Raw genomic sequence first — 25,406 nt, 5'->3', positions numbered from 1 at the left:
ACGATGATGAGGTGTGTTCTGGTAGTGGTGTGCTGTGTGATGGTGTGCTTCGGGGAGTCGGCAGGGCTCAAGTGTATATCACCGCACACCAGCGCCCTCAAATTGTCTATCATCAGTCGTCGCAACCAAACAGGTCACTGGATTGCTCAGGTAAACCAGCCCAAATTATTGTAATTGTAAGAAGGATGGTATTTTTCGTCAGTGGTGCACATAATGTAGGCCCTAGTACACAGTGATTTTTGACGAACAGAACCCCATAAATTGTTTACGAAATAGAAACTATAACTCAGATCCGTTTCAAACCACTTTTAAAATCAAGCGCACCTAATGTCACCACATGTACTTTATGAACAGATAAAAATAGTAGTCCGCCAACAAATTGAAAAATCAAAGATAATGGATTTGAAAAACCATGTTGCAGCCGATAAGTAGTTATAATAAATTGGGTTAAACAAGGTCCGTCTGTGCTTATCTGAGAAACAAAATAACTAAAAGTTATTTGTACATATTATTTTATAAGTTTAAACGCTTTCGACTCTACAGAGAGATCATCAGAAGTATGCCGTAGAATACATAGGAGTTTGAATGTGCATTTATGTGATCTATTATAGTTTATAACACTAGTAAGACAAAACAAGTTGCAAACATTAGTTATGAAATAGAATTACAAAATTTTATGTGATTAAAATTTAAAATAAAAAAACAATAAAATGCTTGTGTAAGCTGTTACATCAGTATAATGTTAAAACGAGAATGGACTAAGCTTGTTGAACAGTCTGTGGTAAGGGGACCACATAATTCCAGTGCAGTGTCTTGTGCAGAATAAAAAAAAAAAAAAAAAAATTTAGGATCACGGTGAAAGTTCCGGTGTCTTTGGCAGTTAGACGGCAACTGTTGTCCTGATAATTCCTAACCAGCTATACTGACAACAACTGTGGTGGTCCTTATCTCTTGTTGTGGAGCAATCTTAAAGATAGAGATTTCCATGACAGGCTCCAAACTCTGCAACAGTGGGAGGACAACTCCTCTAGGAAAATCAGAAATATCTATTGCGTGGTGTTGGCATGCGTAAAAGAAATATGAAGAAATGTGCCTATCGGAGAATGCCTGTCACTTCCAGCATCTGATGTAATGTGCACGTTTTACACATGAGCCAAAGTAAGTCTCCTCCAAATTTTATCATTTTACCTTTATTTGTTTGTGAATTTTTAGGCATGACGTTGGGTTCGGTTCTATAAGAATCTCTCTATATGCCTGATATAGAGTTAAATAAAACTTATTATCGAAGTATTTACTCTTATTTACAACGTATAATTTTAACAAGTTCCTATATATCTGGCTTCCATTCCATAAAACTCTTTTCACTTCTTCCTTAATCGATTGGAGTATTATACAGTAGCCTACTCTAGATAATAGTATAGCGTATTACGATACAAGGTTGGGAAATGTTTTTTTTTTTTTACAAAATCGAGGAAAAGTTTGGAAAACGAGGAGAGCGATTTTGTAATGCACTTTACAAATGTGTATTGGACAAACTTTTGCACGATCTTATTTTTAAATTGCAAATACAATATATTTTGCAATGAAAATTTAGAGCAATATTATTCCAAAGCCTTCGCAAAACTATTATGGTACAAGGTTGGGAAGTGCTTTTCACAAAATCGAGGAAAGTTTGAAAAACGACTACAGCGATTTTGTAATGCACTTCATAAATGTGTATTGTACAACATTTTTTGCACGATTATATTTTTAAAATTAGAAATATAATATATTTTGGAATAAAAATTTATAGCAATATTATTCCAAAGCCTTCGCAAAACTATTACGATACAAGGTTGGGAAATGCTTTTTACAAAATCGAGGAAAAGTTTGGGAAATGAGCAGAGCGATTTTGTAATACACTTCACAAACGTGTATTGTACAACGTTTTTCGCATGATAATATTTTTAAAATTGCAAATACTGTACAATATATTTTACAATGAAAATTTAGAGTAATATTATTCCAAAACCTTCGCAAAACTGCACTGTAATGGTAACTAAGTAACAATAAGTGCACTGAAATAGGTCTATTTCGGTATAGCTTTACGTTATGAAGAATGGTTTCCCTAGCAACAAGTCTCTGTGTGAGAATTCTAACTTTCAAGGCCTAACAATAGCTGTAAATATAACAAAAACATGATCGTGCAGAAAAACAATTACGCATGTTTTTTCGGGTGTTTTCTAATTTCTTTTCATAATTTCACTATTAGGTCTATTCTATATTAACTTCTTTAAAATTGTCTCATTCCCCAACATTATTGTGTAGTAAAACGCCCAGTGATATCAACCAAAACAAGTTATACCGGATGATTAAGAAGTTGTTCGTGAAATGCTAGATCATTATTTGAATACTAACGTTATTTGGACTAAATGACTCAAATAAACGAATGCATTATTTGGAATAGTTTCAAAAATAATTACAGTTGAAATATTCTAACATATGATGTCACGTGTATAGTAGCTTTTTTTTACCTGTCCATACGTCATGACTCTGGAGGGGGTTATGTATTGTAAACAAACGCCTGTCGTTGATGATCGAATCTACAAGAAGATAAGTTAGGTTACTAACCATAAGACTGCAAGTAGCTTTTCTGAATAATGAATAAACCCAATTTAACCATTTTAATATTGAACTCTCACACTAGGTAATGAAGAATTCAAGCTGCAAAACATCCGACACGACACAGAAATATACGAGAAGACGTCAATCGTATGAAAAATTTCCGTTATTTCCTACAAAATTCGTCGGCCTGGGTTGCTTAGTTGGTATAGATCTGGCCTTCTGTGCTCGAGATTGCGGGTTCGATCCCGGCCTAGATCGATGGCATTTAAGTGTGCTTAAATTGAAGCAGGAATTAGGAGAGGGAGAGACCGATTTATTAGCGAAATGATATCTCCATATTTTTATTACATGTATTCGCGGGGATGTTCTGGCGACTTCGTTAGAATTAGCTTCCCACACAGGTGTTTCGTCACTTGTCAGCATCGGACAGATTTAGGGCCACCTTGAGCGGGGTTTCGTACATAGAGACTCGTTGAAGCATAAAAGCCGGAGTTGGACTACACCCGTGGGAAAGCAACATGCCAAGCTTGGGTTTTCCAAAGAACGGGTATTCTTGTGAGATATACAAACTAATTAGATGTTATGGGAAGTCCAAAAGTCTAAATTTAGAGATGACATATTTCGCGCCCAATAAGAAGAGATCTTGGTTCAGCTTATGAGGTCACTTTGGACCAATAGGGAATAGATTTTAGGTCGGTTAAGTGACGTAGTTTTTAACCAATAGGATAGTTAGTTTTAGCGTAGGATAGGTTTTTTATAAATAAGGGTGACGGGGAGCGGAGATCATTACAACATCTCATCGTGTCGGCGGCCCTACATACAGGGCACAATCACTACTCCTTTTCGTGTCGACGGCCCTACATACAGGGCAGAATAACTACTTCGTTTCGTGTCGACAGGATAACTACTTTTCTTCGTGTAGACATCGCGACATCTTTTTTTCGTGTCGGCGGCCCAACTGAACAGTCTTTCTTCCGGCGAAGACTCGATAGATAGAACTTTGTCATCGGCGAGACCACTCGTCAACGTTTAGGAGCTTCGATCATAGTGTACTGGACAGAGTATTGAATTGGTAGTATCGGATAGAGCTTATTCAGAGCTGCCATAGAGTCGATGCAGAAGTGCGACCAACGATTGAATTATAAGTCAGCCGGAAATACATACTCTAGGGTTTACCAAGTGAATACGACAATAAACTTATAGTTTTGGAGTTTACACTGCCTTTTATATAAGTAGCCGGCTTGGTATTATTCCCGACATCATCCTACACCACAACCGTACCTCGGCTACCCTCAGTGAATCTCACGCAACACCGAGACGCACCCACCCTCAAATGGCGCTTTCCAACGTGGGGCTCGAAGGAAGAGAGCTGTTCCAGTGACCGGCCCCGGGTGCGAACACAGCACGAAACAACGCGGAGGACCGGACGGAGCAGTTCAGCCCTGCATAGCCGAGGAACGACGCTGGAAGGCGGGAATAGAACCAAATCATCGCGACATCACGACAACACCAGAGAAGGCAACTCGGAGAGGCGGTGGCAAGAATGAATGGAGGATGTATAAATGTGTGTATATATGTGCAGTATATGATATTTTGGGGGAATAATTATAAAGTGTATATGTTTCAATTTCTGGCGTGATATTTTGGGTGTATATATATATATATATATATATATATATATATATATATATATATATATATATATGTATTTTTTGTGTGTGTGATATTTTGGGGGAAAGTGAAATAAGTGTATTGCGTAATTTGTTGGAAGTGAGTAGAGTGCAAATACAGGGCTAGTTAGATTATTATTGGGAAAGCAAGCGTCGGATAGATGACAGAGTAGCATACAGATGATACTACGTAGCCATAGGAGTAAGGTAGTTAGGAAAATACAAGAAAGACGAGGAAATAGAAACAAGGGAACCATGGAACAAAGGAAGGACGAGGAAATTATGGAAATTAGGGAGGAGGTCGAGAATAACGCAGGACAAGAAATAGAGGGAGAGCGAACGGTGGAAAAGCAACAGAGTAGAGACAGCGGCAAAGGGGAAATGACGCTAGAACAGTTATGGGAGCAGATGAGACAATTCATGGAAAATAAATTAGACAACAATTCAAGGGAAAGTAGAGAACAAATGAAACAAATGGAAACTAAATTAGAGAATAACTCGAGGGAAAGTAGAGAGCAGATTCTGAGGGAAAGTAAAGAACAAATAAAACAAATGGAAACTAAATTAGAAAATAACTCAAGGGAAAGTAGAGAGCAGATTCTGAGGGAAAGTAAAGAACAAATAAAACAAATGGAAACTAAATTAGAAAATAACTCAAGGGAAAGTAGAGAGCAGATTCTGAGGGAAAGTAAAGAAAAAATAAAACAAATGGAAACTAAATTAGAGAATAACTCAAGGGAAAGTAGAGAGCAGATTCTGAGGGAAAGTAGAGAACAAATAAAACAAATGGAAAATAGATTGGGGGAAAGTTCGAGAGAGATTAGAGATCATATTGCAAAATTAGCGGAAAGAGGAAACAAGATGGAGGACAAAATAGAGAAGCTAGAGGGGAAATTAACCGAGAATGGGATCGGAATGGAGAACCAATTGAAGATAGCTATGGATAGGATGTCAGAAAGTATAAAGGATTTAGAAGTTAGGGTTAGAGATAGCGCTACGAGAGAGAATAGCGATCTAAAATCAGCTGTTGAGGAAGCGATAGTGGAGAAGGTTCGAGAAATTCAGAATTCGGTAGAAGAGAAAATAGGTGAGATGGATCAGGAAGTGGACGGTCTCAAGCGAGCCATAAAGAATAAAGAAAGGGCGGATAACGAATGTTTGGAAGAATTAAGAAGTAAATTAAACTCAATAAACGACGTACTAAATGGGGGTAGTCCGGCAAATTTAAGCGGACATAGCAGCTCGGACCGTGCAGTTTCTAGACAAGAGGGCACAAGTGAGAGCCCGGCGTCAGGTAGTAACATAAATGTAAGACATGTCAACAATAGTGTGAGTGAGGAATGTCAGACCTCACGTGATGACGTGCGTAGTGAGTTGATAAGTGTAAACGACAAGGCATATTTAGGCCGTCCTCAGTACCCCACTCACATTATGAATGAGATTGGTTACCCTATATTCGATTAGGTTGAATTTTCAAACCCACATAACTGCATAAGTGAGCTGGAAACGTACTTTAGAGTAAGAGGGGTGCCGGATGACTTAAAAATGACTGTCGTACGAAAGAGCCTAAAGAGCCGACCACTCAACTGGGCGCTAGTGGCCCTAGGGGATAATGTCACTTATGAGGAATTCAGAGAAAAATTCTCGGAGAGATACTGGGGACAAAGACAACAACAAAGAATTAGGAAGGAAATTAATCAGAGCAGGTTTGACGCGGGAAGAGGCGTCTCTATGATAGATTATTTTCTTGAACTTGTTAAGAAAGGGAAAAGCCTCAATCCGCCTATACCGGATTCAGAGCTGATCCAAACTGTGATTTCGCAGTATGCAGAGAACATCAGATATAATCTGATTGTAGCAGGGCCCCGAGACTTCGGGGAAACAATAGATCTATTGACTGCGCTGGACGGTTCGGACGCCACGCACTATGAATGTAGTGGCCAGGCAGATTATGAACATGGCAAAGGAAAGGGTTCAAGCCCCACCGACCAGAAAGCGGGGAAGGGGGCAAGTACGGCCTTTTCATCCCCAAGGACAGGAGCCCAAAATCAGAGTAGCTGGGGTTGTGATAGGAGCCCCAACAATGCATATAGTCGATACCATAATGGTCAGAACGGAGGGAATAGTCCCAACAGGGAGAGAAGGATTGACCCGCCCTTTGGGGGCCCTTACAATAATATTAGGAACAACCAGAGCAGTTACAACAGGATGAGAAACGATAGAGGAGGTGTTGGTCCCGTGCGTAGGGTTAACCACATACGATGGTACACGGGAAGACAAGAGAACGGAAATAGTAGGCTTAGAACCCAACCACATTGGCTTCGAAACAGAAATTACAGACAGGGATTCTGGCAGCCTAATTTTAGCAAGGGACCGCAAAATCGAGGTGATTGGAGGAGACAGGAGCAGGAGAGAGATAGGCGAGACGTCCTACAAGAAATGGCCTCACAAGGGTGCAATACGCCACCTACACAGTGTAACGTGGGACAAAGCAGGAATAGAGACATGAACGGACGTCAGCAAAGTCCGGTCAGAATGAATATGGGCCGGGAGCCTATAAATTGTAGAAATAGAGACGAGGTAGCAGTGGAACCGACTGCATCGCACTCGGGAAACTGCTAGACAGAAGTCTCAAGGGTTCGGAGATTTCTGTAGCTAAGTGCAATAAGTCACTATCAAAAGAATCCACCAACGCGGTAAGCGTAAAGAGACAGAGCGAGATTACTAACCCAGAGTTAGAAAATAATGGGACTTATGTATTGCCTTATATAGATGCTAAAATATTTGGGATAAAGTGTTGTGTGTTGTTGGATTCGGGCTCCACAAATAATGTATGCATCTTGGAATTTTTTCAAAAGGTTAGGGATTCAGGAATAAAACTGCAAACGTTACCCATATGTTCACTGTACTGTGCGGGCGCCCTAAGCAAGAAGAAGGAAAAGGTAAAATATCAAGTATGGTTCGAGTTAGAGTGCGGAGACGTGAAATTAAATGCGATTTTTCTTGTGATACAAAGGTTGACTACCGACATCATTATTGGAGTAGAAAGCTTTTATGAATGGCACGCGCTATTAGATTTCAGGGAAAACAGACTAGGGGTTACTGCAGGTAACGGCAGTGTAGGCCATGTCCCATTCAGTAGGAATAACGCTCGAGCTGAGGTAGACGAAAGAACCGCGGGAGAGATTGAATTACAGGAAGAGTTATTTTTTGTAGAGCACCTCAAAATTTGTAAGTATGTAATTATAGAGGTTAATCCGTGGGAAGGTAGTGAGGTAACTAGGGGAGTGTGTCAAGTAGACTGCGGAGAATGCGAGTTGTGTATCGGCGAATTAGTCCAGGCGAGACAAATAGGACGCAATCTCATTAGCGGTAGGGCCAGATATTGTAATGAGATTTCGCCGGGCGATCTTAGGCAGGTAGACGCGTCTCACAATAGGAGGACAGATACTTTCGAAATAGTGAGAGATAAAGTTAACCAGGCACGCGGCCTGAGTGAGAGTGAAAAAAACGCTTAATGGATGTTGTAGGAAGCCATTTAAATGTCTTTTCAGACGCGCCGGATCTGTGTAGAGTGTATACACACAAAATTAAGGTGGTAGGAATGGAGGAATTTCGGCATAAATGTAGACCCATCCCCCTATCTTTAAGGGATCAGGCAGACGAAATCATAAATGATATGTTAAAAGATGGAGTTATAGAAGTATCAGACTCGCCTTATGTAAATGCATTGTGCTGGGTTAGGAAGCCCAATGGAAGCTTAAGAGTGACGATCGATGCCCGACACGTTAACTCGTTTTCAGTTAAAGATAATTTCAGGACGGAGTCAGTGGACACTTTGTTAGGCCGTATCAGTGACTGTTCTATATTCACTAGTTTGGACTTGACCAGTTCGTATTGGCAGATTCCGCTGGACGAGGACTCGAGAAAATTCACAGCGTTCCTACATAACGGGAAAGTTTATCAGTATACCCGATGCCCATTCGGCATCGCGAGTTCTGGATCTGCGCTACTAAGGGCACTTGACATAATTTTTGGTGATTCGACGAAAGGTTTTCTGGCACAGTACATTGACGATTTTCTTATATATGGCAATAATGTTGATAGGCATATTAAAGATATTGATTTTGTACTCACTAATTTGAGAGAGGCTGGTGTGACAGTCAAGCTGGGGAAAACAGCATTTTTTAAAGTCGAGACAGTTTTCCTGGGTTACGTAATTTCGTCTGACGGAATTAGACCGGACCAAGAGAGAATTCAGAGCATTGCGAGGATCCCGCCGCCGCGGAACCGGAAACAGGTTCGTAGATATCTAGGTATCCTACAATACCAGAATCGGTTTCTCGTCAATTATGCTAAGCATGTAGCTCCACTCAGAGCATTGTAGAAGGATACACCCTTCAGGTGGGGGTCGGCAGAGCAGGAAGCATTCGATCGAACGAAACTGCTTTTCGCCGACTCAATTCTGTTGGAAAGGCCTAACGACAGCCTACCTTCTCAGATTTATACTGATGCGTCTTCATATGGATATGGAGCAATTCTATGTCAGACAGATGAAGATAACAAGCGACATGTGATTGCCACAGCTTCTAGGGGACTGTCGCGTGCCGAAAGCAACGCATCAATCACGGAACTAGAGATTTCTGCTGTGTATTTCGGACTACAGAAGTTCCGTCAGTATATCTTTAATAGGCAGATCATCATATTTACTGACCATGTAAGCCTAGCGTTTCTGAGTAGATGCAAATTGACGAACTCTAGAATATCTAGATATGTGCACGAAATTTTGGCTCATGATGTGACGATCAGACATATTCCGGGGGCAGACAATATCTTTGGTGATTGTCTCTCTCGTTTGAATTCCAAATCGGGGCTACCGGAAACTATCACCGCCCCCGCGTACGAAATTGCCGTGATGAAAATTGATTCCACGAGGAATGGCGCTCTGACGGGAAAATTTCGGAGAATTGCAGATTTGCAGCAGGAGGATTCCACGATAAGGGCCTTAATGGACAAAGCTAGAGAAATCTCACAGGTGAAAGATGAAGTGTATGGATTGCGCTCTGGTATCTTGTATAAATTGAATGGTAGGGATATCCAGAAGTGGAAAATATACATACCTGCGAGTATGGAGAATGAACTTATAAATTACTTTGACCTATCCATGTGTCACTCTGGGAGTGATAGGATTATTTTAACTATGTCAGAATCATTTTATATTAAGCAACTGTCAAAGAAGGTTAGAAGGGTAATATCTCGTTGCGAGGTCTGCCAGAGGGCGAAACCTCTAAATGTAAGATATGACAATGTACCACAGGTCATTATTAGGGGTAAGAAGAATGAACTTGTAGCAGTGGACGAACACGGTCCAATGCCCACATCGTCCTTCGGACACAGGCACATATTTGTTACGTACGATGTATTTACAAAGTTTGTAAAGATTTACCCTTTAAGAAATATCTCTAGTAAGTTGTGTGCTGATAAGCTGGTTAGAGACTACATACCGACTTACGGCCCGGTAACAGCGGTGCTCAGTGACAATGTGTCGGTACATAAATCGAAAGTGTTTTGCAAAAGGCTGGAAGATGCGGGCGTGAAGCTATACAATTGCTCCGCATACTTTCCCAGCGGTAATCCCTGCGAAAGAGCGCTTAGGGATATATCACTGTACCTCCGTATTCTGTGTCACCGAAATCATAAGGACTGGTTTAGGCAATGTGAGGTGATTGAGAGAGTCATGAACCACTCTACCAATCCAACGACCGGAATAGCTCCGATCAAACTTATGTTAGGGATCGATCCCGATCCTATGATAAAGAGTTTGCCGCAGGCAATACAGGAGGGTGAGCCTCCTAGTGCGGAACTACTGTGTAAACTAGCTTTCGACCGAATCAGGAAAAAGGCTGAGTATAAACTCGGTAAAGTTAAAAGATAGCGCCACAAATGGGAGTCCACACCCGGCGATTTGGTATTGCTAAGGGACGTGAAGTTATCTTCCGCCCTTAGAGGACGTTACTCACGCATGGAGTTACTGTACAAGGGGCCCTACGAAATTAAAAGTAAATACGGAGACCATACTTTCGAATTGGTAGAAAGGGGAAAAAGTAAACCTGTTGGAAGGTACCACAAGCAACTCTTGCGGCCTTTCAAACAGGAGAGGCAAGGAGGCAGGAATGAGAAAGAGTAAGGATAGTTAGTCTCACGCGTACAGCCAGGTGACCCTGTACAGCGCGGCTGGTACAACCAAGCACGCAGAGTATGTAATTGATCAATGAATAGATAAATGTAAATATGTGAATGAATGGTATTGTACATATGTAAATGTGAATATAAATTGTACATTGTTGTGCTTATCGTGTGAGAGTTGTGTACATAGAAAGGCTTGTGAAGATATATGTAATATTTATTGTAATTGTCTGTAGTGACATTGTAATCTGATTGTATTGTAAATAATGTATTACCGGCTGACCGCTAAGGGGAACTATGAGGCTAGTTATAGGCAGAAAGCGGGGACATCTCATAACATTGGAAACTCTTTCGTTAATTTCCAATGTTATGAAGACGGGCATTTGAAGCAGGAATTAGGAGAGGGAGAGACCGATTTATTAGCGAAATGATATCTCCATATTTTTATTACATGTATTTGCGGGGATGTTCTGGCGACTTCATTAGAATTAGCTCCCACACAGGTGTTTCGTCACTTGTCAGCATCGGACAGATTTAGAGCCACCTTGAGCGGGGTTTCGTACATAGAGACTCGTTGAAGCATAAAAGCCGGAGTTGGACTACACCCGTGGGAAAGCAACATGCCAAGCTTGGGTTTTCCAAAGAACGGGTATTCTTGTGAGATATACAAACTAATTAGATGTTATGGGAAGTCCAAAAGTCTAAATTTAGAGATGACATATTTCGCGCCCAATAAGAAGAGATCTTGGTCCAGCTTATGAGGTCACTTTGGACCAATAGGGAATAGATTTTAGGCCGGTTAAGTGACGTAGTTTTTAACCAATAGGATAGTTAGTTTTAGCGTAGGATAGGTTTTTATAAATAAGGGTGACGGGGAGCGGAGATCATTACAACATCTCATCGTGTCGGCGGCCCTACATACAGGGCACAATCACTACTCCTTTTCGTGTCGACGGCCTTACATACAGGGCAGAATAACTACTTCGTTTCGTGTCGACAGGATAACTACTTTTCTTCGTGTAGACATCGCGACATCTTTTTTTCGTGTCGGCGGCCCAACTGAACAGTCTTTCTTCCGGCGAAGACTCGATAGATAGAACTTTGTCATCGGCGAGACCACTCGTCAACGTTTAGGAGTTTCGATCATAGTGTACTGGACAGAGTATTGAATTGGTAGTATCGGATAGAGCTTATTCAGAGCTGCCATAGAGTCGATGCAGAAGTGCGACCAACGATTGAATTATAAGTCAGCCGGAAATACATACTCTAGGTACTCTAGGATTTACCAAGTGAATACGACAATAAACTTATAGTTTTGGAGTTTACACTGCATTTTATATAAGTAGCCGGCTTGGTATTATTCCCGACATCATCCTACACCACAACCGTACCTCGGCTACCCTGAGTGAATCTCACGCAACACCGAGACGCACCCACCCTCAAAATGCGACCGGCTTATGTCAGTAGATCTACTGGCATGTAAGAGAACCCCTGCCGGACAAAATTCCGACACACCGGCGACGCTGATATAATCTCGGCAGTTACGAGAGTAATGAAATTAACTATAATATTTATATATTTATCTACAAATTCCGTTGTACTATTGTGCTTAAATGAAGAAGAACTTGTGTAGCGCACTGAGAAATCATCAGAAGATATTTGCAATGAATCCAACCTATTGACACGGTCACGACAGCTGTTCGAAAAACTGCCTTAATTTCGTCACTATGGATGGAAGACACTTTGAACAGATCTTGTAAACAAAAGTAAAGATCAGCTGTGCGATAAATACTGATATAATAATGCTAGTACAAACAGATGTTTTCTAACTAACAATGCTAAAGTATTTCATGATTTTTATTAATGTTGTTCTGATATTATTACAATCCTTATTAAGTAACAGAAAAGCTCATGTAATGGACATCGCATTATATTTTTTTATGTATTTCAAACTATAGTTAAAAATATTGTAGCTCTGAAACGATACAGTGTCATAATTTCAATGTATTTCAAACTACACTTAAAAATATTGTAGCTCTGAAATGATACAGTGTCATAATTTCAATGTATTTTAAACTACACTTAAAAATATTGTAGCTCTGAAACGATACAGTAGTTCTATTAAAAAATGTTATTGAGATTGTCTGTTCCAAATATCTATATACTTCACCATCTAGCATTTCAGTAAAAACCTTTGATTCATCCTGTGTATAGGAGGTAGTAACATATGTAGGTCTACGGGGTACGTGGACTATCACTAGAAGTAAGGTATACGAATTTGACACCTGGAGAGGAATGCATGGTGTGGCGGATATTGGGACTAGCTTAGTCGGGCAGCACAATCGGCTCGCTACTCATTCTATCACGGGTGTACAAAATGTGAGTTTGGGATGAAATGCTATTAAATACTTCATATCTAACCATTTAAGCGTTACGTCACAATTCAAAATCATTAACAATATTAATTGAAGTATTAAACAATAGTTTACTTTCTTTCTTTATCCGTTTTACCTCCCCTGTATCACCTTCCAGACCACTGCGTTATAGCAGGGGAGGAAGCGTATTGTCTCTGAATCCATACTAGACATCTACATATTGCGTGCTTCCCTGGGTGTGGGATTGGTCCAACGTACTGTAGAGTCACCTCACAGTCATCATAGGTTAATCATCGGTTGCCCGTTATGGGCAACTATCTAGTCACGGAAACGGAAGATAAATATCTTCCATTATCTATGTCAAGAATCGAACTATGAACCCCTTGGATGTGCAGCGCGCACGCTCAATTAACTATTTATTTATATATGTCCGAGTTCTATAAGCAAACATGGCGACAGAAGAAGAAAAATGTAACTTCCGGTACGATACCATTTAGAAGATACTTGGGGGCATCACTCTTTATTGACCTCGGCACTAGAATGAGGTGATGTGGTCAGCACCACTCTCCGATGGCCTTTTACTTCCGGGAAAGATCCGGTATGCCTAGTCAATTTGATAGGAGGCTGAATGAACCTCGGAGCTTTCTGGAACTTTGGAAACGAGAAAATTCCGTAACACCGGGATCGAACCCAGGACTTACCAGTTAGAAGTGTTCTGTGAAATTCTAACTTAAACCTGCTTTTCTGCCTTTTCCACCATTTCTGATTCTATGTTGCGAGGATTGAAGTCCTGTCCTTTTGCACCCTCTATTTAAGGTATAGCTGGCCAATGGGATAATTGTTAATTATTGTTGTTTAGTCAACTGTCCGAATACAGATCTGAACCTCACAAGTGATACCAATAAGGGAACCAGGCTAGGAGATAATGGGATGGGGTGGCCAGTTTCTTTCCCCTTCCATTTGTATACATCGCCAATTAGTTACATGTTACACTAATCACATTTAAGATGTATACAAATAATTGTTCTTCCTCTGACACATATCGTCAAGTGAGATGTACTTCAGGATAATAGATGTTCATATCAGCCAAAATTTCAATCAGAGGTATGTTGAGTATTATATGTCATTATTTCAACTGCGCTGGGTTGTTTCCGATCTCTGGAAACGAATTTTGAATGACGTCATGTGCGTCAGGAGTCACATGACAACTAGACTGCTGGGAGAGGTGACAGACTAGAAGTGAGGGATCTCATAGCCAGAGTGCACGGTGTCTCACAACAGCAATGCCCAAGAAAATCGAGCCTTTTTGGGAGGGGTAGGCCTACATTAGAACACTTCCCAATGTCAAATACAATTACGTGAAAATCATTGGAACCTACAGGAAACGTGGTTTCGTTATTTCCAAGAAAGGCATCTTGTGTGTACCTAATAAGACTGGCAAAGTTCGGATGGAATTAATTCCAGAGTGGAAAAAGCAAGCAAATCCACCCCCGTCACAAATCGCCGCACCTCACGAGGTGATACAAATTAATCCCATCCGAGCTTTACTAGTCTTATTAAGTACACGGAAGATGCCTTTCTTCGAAATAACAAAACTACGTTTTTTGTAGGCTTCCATTATTTTCACGTAACTGTAATTGGCATCGGAAAGGGTCGTAATGTACCCCTCCCAAAAAAGCTCGATTTTTTGGGCATTGCTGCTGTGAGACACCGACAAACTAACCATGATATGTCACCTCTCTTCATAGTTCAGGTGTCGTGTGACTCCTGACGCACATGACGTCATTCAAAATTCGTTTTCAGAGATCGGAAACATCCCTCTGTGTAGAATATAGTGTATTAGCGAGGAACAGATAAATGTTTAACGAAGAGACAGAGATTTTTTAACCTCTCCAAGAACTCATGTGGTCTCCTCACACTCGTGTCATAAGATTGGCGAAAATACCATTATGTTTAAATTCTTCATTCCAAGATGTCCTGTTTTCAAGTGTGTCAATAGAGTTGTTTTTTTTAGGTTCAGTTGGGGCACGAAGCGGGACTGCAGGATGCAGGGCCATGGGAGCTGGACCTTGACCACACCGCAACAAAGTGTGAAGGTTCAGAGTCAGTCCTAATAACTGCCACCGTCACAGGTAACGAGTTTGAATCCCGAGTGCGGCCAACCTACAATCTATATTATTTGAGGATGCACTTCTCGGCCTGCAGAATTGGATTTACCTTGGGCTACTGGCTAGGATCCTACATACTGTATGTTGTAATCTATTTATGTATCAGAATTAAACGTAGCCTATAACATTAAAATTAAAAAATTTTTTGAAAGGCATGTTGGTCCGACAAGTTAACAAGTTTAAAGAAACAAATATTAAAAGTCCTTCAATAACTGTCTATTCAAAAATACAAAATATTACATAGGTTACATGAACATATTCTGACTAGCGCTTTCGCTATTATAATAGCATCTTCAGGTCAGACTTTTGTGATGTTATGCTTTTCATATAAAGACATGGATGGACAAGTAACGTCAAAAAGTGTTAAAGTACATGACGTGAAAATATAAAAATACAATGATATGAAAAGTAAAAAGACTTATGAACAGTCTGATATATATATATATATATATATATGGCAGTAAAACCTTCATGAGGTCTCAAAAATTAATACATGAAAGCATTTGACATGTGTGCAGGTAATAGATCACAATTTGTTAAAAAATTAAGGTCTGCAAGATATATATGCAGCTTAAAATAGCGACACAGACAATAAAAAGAATAACAAATTAAAATATTGCTTTGGATCAGTCACCACGACGTGGCAGCACATTGTAAAATCTGCAAAAATCAATAATAAGTATTTAGTGAAGGAATCTGTGTAGAACCAGAAAAAGAAGTGAATTGACGATAAAATACTTACAAGGTCTTTGGTCTTGGCGTAATAAAAGAAAAGTGATGTTGCCTGGTCTGTGGCGTAGTAGTGACTGGTGCAATGACACAGTATGAGAAACACGTCATGACGTAAGTGGAGGGGGGTACGTGCCGCAGTGAGAAGAGTTTCCATTGGCTAATATAAATAAGGGGTTAGCGGAACTAGGTAATTGTTAATTAATTAATGAAACTGTATTATTAAGCGATTTAGCTATGTAAAATTCTTCAGCAACTAAATTAAAGGTTCCATTACTGATGGGTTTTAAAATCTGTAAAGCGTCGGACATTTTTTGAAGTTCGTGGTTGTTCTCAATCAAATGGGTTGCGAATTTGGATTTATTACGATTGTGACGAAAATCTGCTTTATGTTCAGAATATCTAGTCCTAAAATTCCTTTTGGTTTGGCCAATATACTTTTTTGGGCAATTCTTACAATGCAGCATGTACACTCCACCACTGGCATATTTATCAAAGTTGCAAATATTGTTTGAAATAACATTATTAAGTTTATTACCTGTTCTAAAAGAGACCTTTACATTTTCTTTTTTGAAAAACTTATGCAACTTGTATGATACATTATTATAAAAAGACATTGTGTTCCAATATTTAGATTTTTTAGTATCAGTAAAGGGCGTGAGCGTAATATCTGAACTCTTGTTTAAATGAGACTTTCTTTTAGAAAGAAGTTTATCTACCAATTTTTTATTGAATCCATTTTCTATTGCAAGTCCTACTATATATTTATATTCTTTTAAATAGTTTTTCTTGGAAAGGGGGACATACAGCAATCTATCAATTAAGAAAACGAAAGTACTATGCTTATGAGACTGGGGATGGCTGGATTGACAGTGAATAGTATGGGTAGTGTCTGTGGGTTTTCTAAAGATATCATAATCAAAACTCTTATGTTTTCTGATAATTTTCAAGTCTAAGAAATTTATAGATTTGTTACATTCAACTTCTATGGTGAATTTTAAGTTAGGATGTAAACTATTGAAAGATTGCAAGATACCTTCATGGGTGTCAGCATGACTCTCAAAAACTAACAAGGTGTCGTCAACATATCTATTGTAAGAAATGATGTTATGTTTAGCAGCAAGTTTTTCGATATGTTTGTCTTCCAAGCTCTGTAGAAATACGTCGGCTAAAAAACCGGAAAGAGAGTCACCCATTGCTACACCTCGAGTTTGTAAGAAATATTTATTGTCGAAACGGAAGTAATTTTGTTTAGTGCAAACAGAAAGCAACTGCATTAGTTGATTGATGATTTTTTCATCGGTGTTAAGTTTGCGCAATTTCTCTGAAATTATCTTTAAAGTTTCATCAAGTGGAATATTGGTATATAAATTTTCGATGTCCAAAGAGACAAGTTTAGTGGATTGAATAATTCCCAACAACTTATTGAAAGATTGCAACGCTTAAGTGTTAATATATATATATATATATATATATATATATATATATATATATCAGACTGTTCATAAGTCTTTTTACTTTTCTTATCATTGTATTTTTATATTTTCACGTCATGTACTTTAACACTTTTTGACGTTACTTGTCCATCCATGTCTTTATATGAAAAGCATAACATCACAAAAGTCTGACCTGAAGATGCTATTATAATAGCGAAAGCGCTAGTCAGAATATGTTCATGTAACCTATGTAATATTTTGTATTTTTGAATAGACAGTTATTGAAGGACTTTTAATATTTGTTTCTTTAAACTTTTCATTAAAATTAAAGTTAAGAGATATGAATGAATATAATGTGTATATATATATATATATATATATATATATGTACAAAGCAACCGATAGAGTATTGATCTTGGGACGAAGAAGATTTGAAATGTGTATCCGCGAGTTTTCTGTTTTTTTTTCACACCAACTCTAATGTCATTGAATAATTTTAGTGAATCAATATTTCGCACTAGTATTTTGGTCATTAAATATTAAATATTAAATTTTTTGGTGGCAATCCTTGTGGTTTCAAAGAATTTAACAATTTAGTTGGATAAAATACATCCTGCTCAGTGTCTACAACTGTATTGAGAAAGTAAGAATTTGGTCCTGGACTGCGTAAAGATACAAGTTACGTGAATTTTCTAGATTTTGTCTTTCATGATGTAACAATATTTAATGTTGTGTTATTTCTTCCACGGCCTCATGAAAGTCGAGGTTTAAATACAACAGAAATAAAGAATTGACAATTTATTTTTTATTCTTTGAATTAATATTTACCGTCCATTTGTCTAACTTTCATATAGCCTATATTTTTCTCCTGGTAATGAGGGTTACATGTGCAAATTTTGGGAAATATCGGTCGAAGAGTGTAGATTTGTATAGGTCAAGAAATCGTGCACGCACACGCACACGCACACACACACACACACACATATGAAGAGTCCACTGCAAGAATGATGGATGTCATTTGGAATACATTTTGCTGGAGAAGCAATTGAAAGTTTGAAATGCTTAGTGCTCAAAGCTTAACTGAGATTTTCCGATCATTACTGGACAATGACTATCAATGTTAATGCCATATAACTCTCTATGTACATTCTATATGTCTTAAGCTATGCATTGACAGTCTTGGTTCATTTTCGACAAGAAAGTGACATCCAATATTCTTGCAGTGAACTCTTCTTATATTAGATATACAATAAGTATGATTTGTAAAAAAAAAGAGTAACGATATGTTATTTACATAATCCATTACAAGAAATGATCTACATATACAAAAAAAAAAAAAAAAAAGAAAAAAACAAAAACAGTTTGACTCTTCTGTGATTTATTGTAATATAATGTACCGTACCTGTATCATTTTCAATTTCCAAAATGTGAAATTTGTCCAGTTGGAAGAAAACAACTACTACGTATTTATACATTGAAAACTCCGTTCCATATCTGCGGAGAGATTTTCTCCATTTTGCAATTGATTTCTAATGTACCGTATTTTATGCAGTAGTCATAGTTTTTTTAACATGCACTCTTCGCAAGGTTGACTCACCTGCACAATCAAAATCAGAAAAGTTAGAGAGGATCACTCTGTATTTATAACATGGGAACCCATTTCATTTCCTCTCCCGAGAATGGAATGACGATAATTCTAATCCCTTTAGAAGTCGCAGATTATTTGTGTAATATAGGACGCGTTCATTTCTGGATCATTGCGGACGCACAACATTGTTTCTTACATCACCAAATAGCTCTTTGAGATGCAGTTCAGTCAACTGTATGTAGAACCCCATAATTGATATCAAAATAAGACATTAGTCATGAGACAACTAAGCCATGAGATAATGGGTTAGGGTGGCCAGTTCCTTTCCCCCTCCATTGCATACATCGCTGACTAGTAGCATATTACACTAGTCAGACTTCAGATGTGTACAAACAATTTTATTGTTAAGAAGATTAATTATTCATCACAATGTATCTCATTAGTGCTTTAACGCCGCGGTTGAATCTATCCACAGCTCCGTCGCTCTCTGCATCGGACAATGTGCGTCATAAACGCGTCCCGTCGCCTGGATATGAAGTCATGGCCGGTTTGGGTTACTACAAGCTGCACACCACTGGGAAGACGTGGAACGAGGCGCTACAGATTTGTGAACAAGAAGGAGCTCACCTGCTAATTCTCAACTCTGAGGAGGAGGCCAACGCAGTGGGGTCCCTGTGGGACAGGGGTTCGAAATTCGTCGATGTGGTCAACGATGTCTACGCTCATGCTGGCTTCCATGACCAGAACAGTGTCGGCGAACACCGTACTATTTTCAGTGAGTAGTTCCTTACAGTTGCCAAGGTGACAATTTTTATCACAATGGTCACTGTTTATTTTATTGTACTTTAGTTGTTAGACTGGCTTTATAGACACCATAATGTCAGCTGGCTCATCTTACAATTCCAGGCATTAATCCTGTCCGTGCGGTTTAGTGATTTTCTGAAAGTGTTATGACAAATATCAGGAGCACCTGTAGGAGAAATGGGCCATAGACCACGCAGACCTTTGTAAGGAATTTTCAACTTTCTTCAAATTATAAGCTGACATCCTAGAGCATGGAGATATGTCTTTGACACTTGCCTTCGCGAGGTGCTTGCAGAACTGCGTTTCGACTCTCGACTCAGACTGTGATTTCATTTAGCCAGCATCGGACTTCATCCCCATGAGTACAGCTCATGCATTATGTCCAGAGACTCCCCCACTGTTCCTACAGGGCTGCGCACAAAATCGGATGAGTCTACTTACGAATTATAGGGGAATGAGTTACTCTTTCCCTTGAACTCGGTAGACATAAACCCAACCTTCCCTTCTACTCCTACCCTCTACACAGAAACGTTGTTCCCCTACTGCGCATCGCGAGTGTCTTGACAAAATGCATGATCTGTACTGTCCGCATTTCACGAGAAGATCCGTACAAGGAGTGCATGTTTTCCCCCCACTCTTATAACATACCCCAACACGGAACCGGCCGGCCATTGACGGAGTCTTGTTTGTCCCGACCGGCCATCATCCAATCCAATTTCTTCTTCAAGAACGCTGAGTTACTGGCTTACTCCTCCTCTTACCCCGCAAGGACCATAGTCCCCTCGAAGAGATTCTCTCGTGAAATTTGGACAGTAGTAGACCTAATGTTTGCACACGCTCACCGCTACACAGCAATCACTCGACTCGACCATACTGTTGTAAAGCCTCGCATTTCATTGTAGCTATATTATTATATTAATCGACATACACATTAATCAAAGTGCTGGAAATAGGAATTTAACATTGAAAATATTACAAGCATTTTTTTTTATTACGAACTAAAACGACTCAGAATATAACAGAAACAAAGACAGGCAATTCCATACTGAAGTTTTGAATTTCCATTATGTTCACATTAAATTGTTAATTAAAAATGAAAATGGGAAGTTCTATTGTTCACTACACTAATAAGACTCGTCATCATTTCAAAGCTTCTGATACAAATGAAATATCCTCAATCCAAACGAAGCGGCATGCGAACCCCAACTACCTGTGTGAGTGATTGATGGTCTATACAATCGGTACAGCTTTACACAATAAATACGACTCAAGGTAGTGTTAACATATCAGTAGAATCAGAAATTCCATCCACTATTAAATCTTAAAATATGCATGCACTCATACACTAACAAATGACAAAACATGCACAATGAAGCGAAAAATCAATAAAAATATGCACTACCAAAATTGAGTTATATATTATGTTACATTTTTATTTTATTTTGAAGCAACATACTGTAACTAATTTCTCAAAATTTTCTTCACTTAAGCTCATTTGTTTATCTGAAGCACGTCCTTGAGTACAGAAAATTATCTTTCTACGTCACAAAAGGTGACAGGTGCATACTTATCTAAGCGAAGAAATTTGGGACGAAGTGAGTTGAAATTGTAAGTCTTTTCATATCCGCATGACCATGACCCCATCGGAAATGGAACAAGAGGTAGTTTTATTTTGCGGCATTTCGCTATCGCGCGCCCCAAAATACACAATTACTTACATATTTATTACAACAATCACAATAAACTACATCAATAAATTTCTTTTCCTCTATCCATTTTGACACAAGATCTCTTCACAATTCGACAAAAAAAATTATAAGTTACTAAGTTACAGTTTGCAATCATAATTTTTTGCCTTTCTTTCTTTCAATATTTTGATCTCCGGCCTGTAACGAGCAAGAGTTACGGTCGGTAATTCCAGTGTAGCGAAGGGACAGTTTAGTGGAAAGTTCAAAGACTACTTGTCAGGTAGGATGCCACGAAATCATGTTACAGGTAGCTTTCTTTTATTTTTTTCTCAATAGACAAATAATGTGCAACATTCATAAAAGACACTATTGTGTAAGTTAACAAAATACAAAAACTGAAGATGCTTAGGGAAATATTTGGGGCTAAGAGGGATGAAGTTACAAGCGAATGGAGAAAGTTACACAACGTAGAATTGCACGCATTATATTCTTCACATGACATGCTTAGGAATATTAAATCCAGACGTTTGAGATGGGCAAGGCATGTAGCACGTATGGGTGAATCCGGAAATGCATATAGAGTGTTATTTGGGAGACCGGAGGGAAAAAGACCTTGTGGATGCTGAGACATAGGTGGGAGGATATTATTAAAATGGATTTGAAGGAGGTAGGATATGATGGTAGAGACTGGAATGATCTTGCTCAGGATAGGGAACGATGGCGGGCTTATGTGAGCTCGACAGTGAACCTCCGGGTATTTTAAAATCCATCTGTAAGTAATAAGCTAGAAAAAAGGGCATAATATGCAATATAAAAATCTGAATATGAGCTATTATATCTAAAATCTTCATAATATGCCTTCAGCCTGAATTTATTCCCAAAAGAGCCAATCATGCAAACATGCACGGAAAAAATAACGTTTTCTTAGAATCGATAAGTCATAAAACGAATATTTGCAAAGTTTGAGATGTGTAATAAGCTTAGGCCTATATACTCTACTTATCAGCAATTAAACTATTGCTGCTAAAGAGTGTATCTTGTTTTTGTTCGTTTAACTCGGCTATCTTCTACACAGATTAATGTAATGGTACTGTATCTTCGTCGTTACTGTGTTGTAAATGCCATGTGCTGTGTTTCTTCTGGTTTTGTGTCAATTACAAGCAGAAAAAAATTCATGTAACTGTTGAAGTATAGGCTACTTGCTATCTTCAATAGTGGGGGTTGGGGAGAAAGAACACCTTTCCTTACCTAACAAGATGTAATCTTTGTTTTCAATGCAGATCAGTCGCTGGCGTCTACAGGGTTTACAAGCTGGGATTCTGGATTTCCGAGAGTAGGTAATAAGTTCTGCGGTTTGTTCGGGAGAAGCAGAAAACTAGCAGACAGCACGTGCTCGGACAAGCGAGCGTTCTTCTGTGAAGAGGAACTGTGACATAAAGGACAACATGCGACGTTATTGTCTGTGGTAATTTGCCACTTCTCACGCAAATCATTGTACCTAACATGTATGATATAAAGGTGATAGATTAAATAAACATATCTGTAAAAGTACTAATTGAAATTTTTATATCCTTCCACACCACACAGGACTGAGGTCTGATTTGCGATGCGTTATTTCATGATCAAATATGAAAGTGAAAAATGGAATATCTTTACAAATGTATAGGCTACGCGGCATACTCAGTCATTCATAGTGTTCTGCCCAAGTGCAGGTCTTTCACTGCAAATCCAGCATGCTCCAGTCTTTCCTATTTTCTGCCTTCCTCTTAGTCTCCGCATATGATCTACATACCTTAATGTCGTCTATTACCTGATATCTTCTTCTGACCCAACTTCTTCTCCCGTTCACCATTTCTTCCAGTGCATCACGCCAGATATTAAGAGTAAAACGGGGCTACTTGTCACCTTTTTGGACGTTTTTGCAAAATATTTAAGAAACTATTGTATATATGAATAATTTCGAGGGAAAAATTGTTCCGGAGCCGGGTATCGAACCCGGGACCTTTGGTTTAACGTACCAACGCTCTACCACTGAGCTACTCGGGAACTCTAACCGACACCGATCCAATTTTTCCCTCTATATCCACATACCTCAAAGTGGGCTGACAACCGTCAAGCAACCAACTTCGAGTGCACACTAACTCCGTGTGACTTAAATTGTGGTTTTCTGTTAACGAACGAACAGTGACGTGTATTATGCAAATCAATATTTCAGGTGTAACTCCCTGTAAAGTTTATTTGAATAATTTCGAGGGAAAAATTGTTCCGGAGCCGGGTATCGAACCCGGGACCTTTGGTTTAACGTACCAACGCTCTACCACTGAGCTACTCGGGAACTCTAACCGACACCGGCTTTACAGGGAGTTATACCTGAAATCTTGATTTGCGTATTGTATATATGGATCTCAAATAAAATTGAGTGTACCGACGACATCAAAATATGTCACCTGACGTGTGCAAGATTAAAACACATTTATTAGAAAAGTAAACCATTTCTAAAAATTAAAATTGCTTCGGTGTTGGGGCTATTCGTTCACTTTGAAGAAAATGGTAATAGCAGCGGTACTAAAGCGTTTTAATAGCATGTTACACCTGACTATGTTTAAAGAGAGAAAAAAACATGGTCCATGCATATTTTTTATTATTATAAATATCTAAGAATGTCATCGCGATCAACGATGGATCAAGATCGTTTTATATTTGATGCCAGGCGTACTGACAGCTTGTTTCTGTGAATGAAAACAATAATGAAGTTTTTTCAAGGAATGTTGTTTTTGTAGATCTTCACTTGTTTTCCCTGTTTCTCCAGGTATTTGGCTGTAACGGTCCTCACGTCCAACCGAGTTAGAGGAAACCCTCAATTGGCGACAACACCAAGTTTACGAATGAAGAAAATTGCAGTTAAAAGTCAAATTTTTTACAAGTGCCAAAAACTAACCACCGACGTGTGTTCAATAAAGACACCAACTTTGTAGACCAAAAGTCGTTCGTCTCGTCGGAGAATACACTATAAAAGTACGTAAAACAATAAAATTACAAATTAGACGACTTCCATTCTACGACGTACCGCGTTTTTATTTTGATAATGAAATAGAATTTCCAAGACTCAAGAATCAAAGCATTCTCTGAGAGAAAAAAAAAATGTGCACAGTTGTTCAGTGTCCTACTAAAACAGTTGGGATTACATTACGGGTAAGCCCCTGATGGACGAAAATTCCTTATGGAACGAAATGATGTAGTTGCAGTGAAGTTGAAGTTCTTGAGCATAAAGCACGTAATCAGGGAATTAGGAGACACTCTGTCTATATTTTTACCTTAAATTTAAAATGATTCAACGAAAGTTATAGGCCTACTGTAAAATATGAAGGGGTGAGAATGAAGTAGTCCAAAGCCACACATTTAATTTACTCAACAAATGACGTAAGGATACACTGGAGAGTTCACACATGTGGAGTAACGGTTAGCGCGTCTGGTTGCGAAACCAGGTGGCCCAGGTTTGATTCCCGGTCGGGGCAAGTTACCTGGTTGAGGTTTTTTCCGGGGTTTTCCCTCAACCCAATATGAGCAAATACTGGGTAACTTTCGGTGCTGGACCCCGGACTCATTTCACCGGTATTATCACCTTCATCTCATTGAGACGCTAAATAACCTAAGCTGTTGATAAAGCGTCGTAAAATAACCCACTAAAATAAAAAAAAATACACTGGAGAAATTGTGATACGTCACCTAATAGCATTGGACTCAAAAATTTCAACACACATTTCTGTAAAATTTTGTCTGTGTGGCTTAGGACTATATCATTCTCACCTCTTCATATATTTGGCCGACTCACTGTTCGTGTAGAAGAGTAGAATAAGAAAGGAAATTAATGTTTTGTGACGCAGGGTCGGCTATAACGATTTTTATTTCTTGCAGGAAATGGGCAGTTAGTCAGAGAAAATTAGTAGGTTAATTATTACGAAAAAATGTTGAGATTAGTTTTTGAACATATATTGTAGGTAGGCTGTATACTTGTAACGGGTAATGCACTATATCGTTTTTGTTTAAAAACCCCACATCCAATACGTTCACTAGCAAAGATGTAATATGGAGTGGCTAGAAGTTAATTGGTTTAATGTCTTTCCCTCGCAGTGAAAATTGGATTTTTGTTAAATTTCG

General features: G+C 38.9%; 1 protein-coding gene across 1 annotated transcript; it reads left to right on the top strand.

Annotated features, from left to right (window-relative positions):
- On the top strand, positions 1-22,799 carry LOC138713477 (hemolymph lipopolysaccharide-binding protein-like). The gene is made up of 4 exons (XM_069845606.1): positions 1-150; positions 14,850-14,967; positions 19,232-19,531; positions 22,529-22,799. The coding sequence occupies exons 1-4, from the start codon at positions 4-6 to the stop codon at positions 22,678-22,680; spliced, it is 717 nt and encodes a 238-aa protein (XP_069701707.1). The 5' UTR covers positions 1-3; the 3' UTR covers positions 22,681-22,799.
- The last annotated feature ends 2,607 nt before the right edge of the window (positions 22,800-25,406 follow it).

The sequence above is a fragment of the Periplaneta americana genome, chromosome 14 (assembly GCF_040183065.1).
Source record: "Periplaneta americana isolate PAMFEO1 chromosome 14, P.americana_PAMFEO1_priV1, whole genome shotgun sequence".
Classification (NCBI taxonomy): Eukaryota; Metazoa; Arthropoda; class Insecta; order Blattodea; family Blattidae; genus Periplaneta; species Periplaneta americana.
The sequence above is the reverse complement of the archived record's forward strand: the minus strand, read 5'-3'. Positions and strand labels throughout refer to the sequence as shown.

Coding starts and splice junctions, on each gene's coding strand:
- LOC138713477 (XM_069845606.1), top strand. CDS start 4: ATGATGAGGTGTGTTCTGGTAGTGGTGTGCTGTGTGATGGTGTGCTTC. Junction 14,968..19,231: donor AATAACTGCCACCGTCACAG/GTAACGAGTTTG, acceptor ATCTATCCACAG/CTCCGTCGCTCTCTGCATCG. Junction 19,532..22,528: donor CGAACACCGTACTATTTTCA/GTGAGTAGTTCC, acceptor TTTTCAATGCAG/ATCAGTCGCTGGCGTCTACA.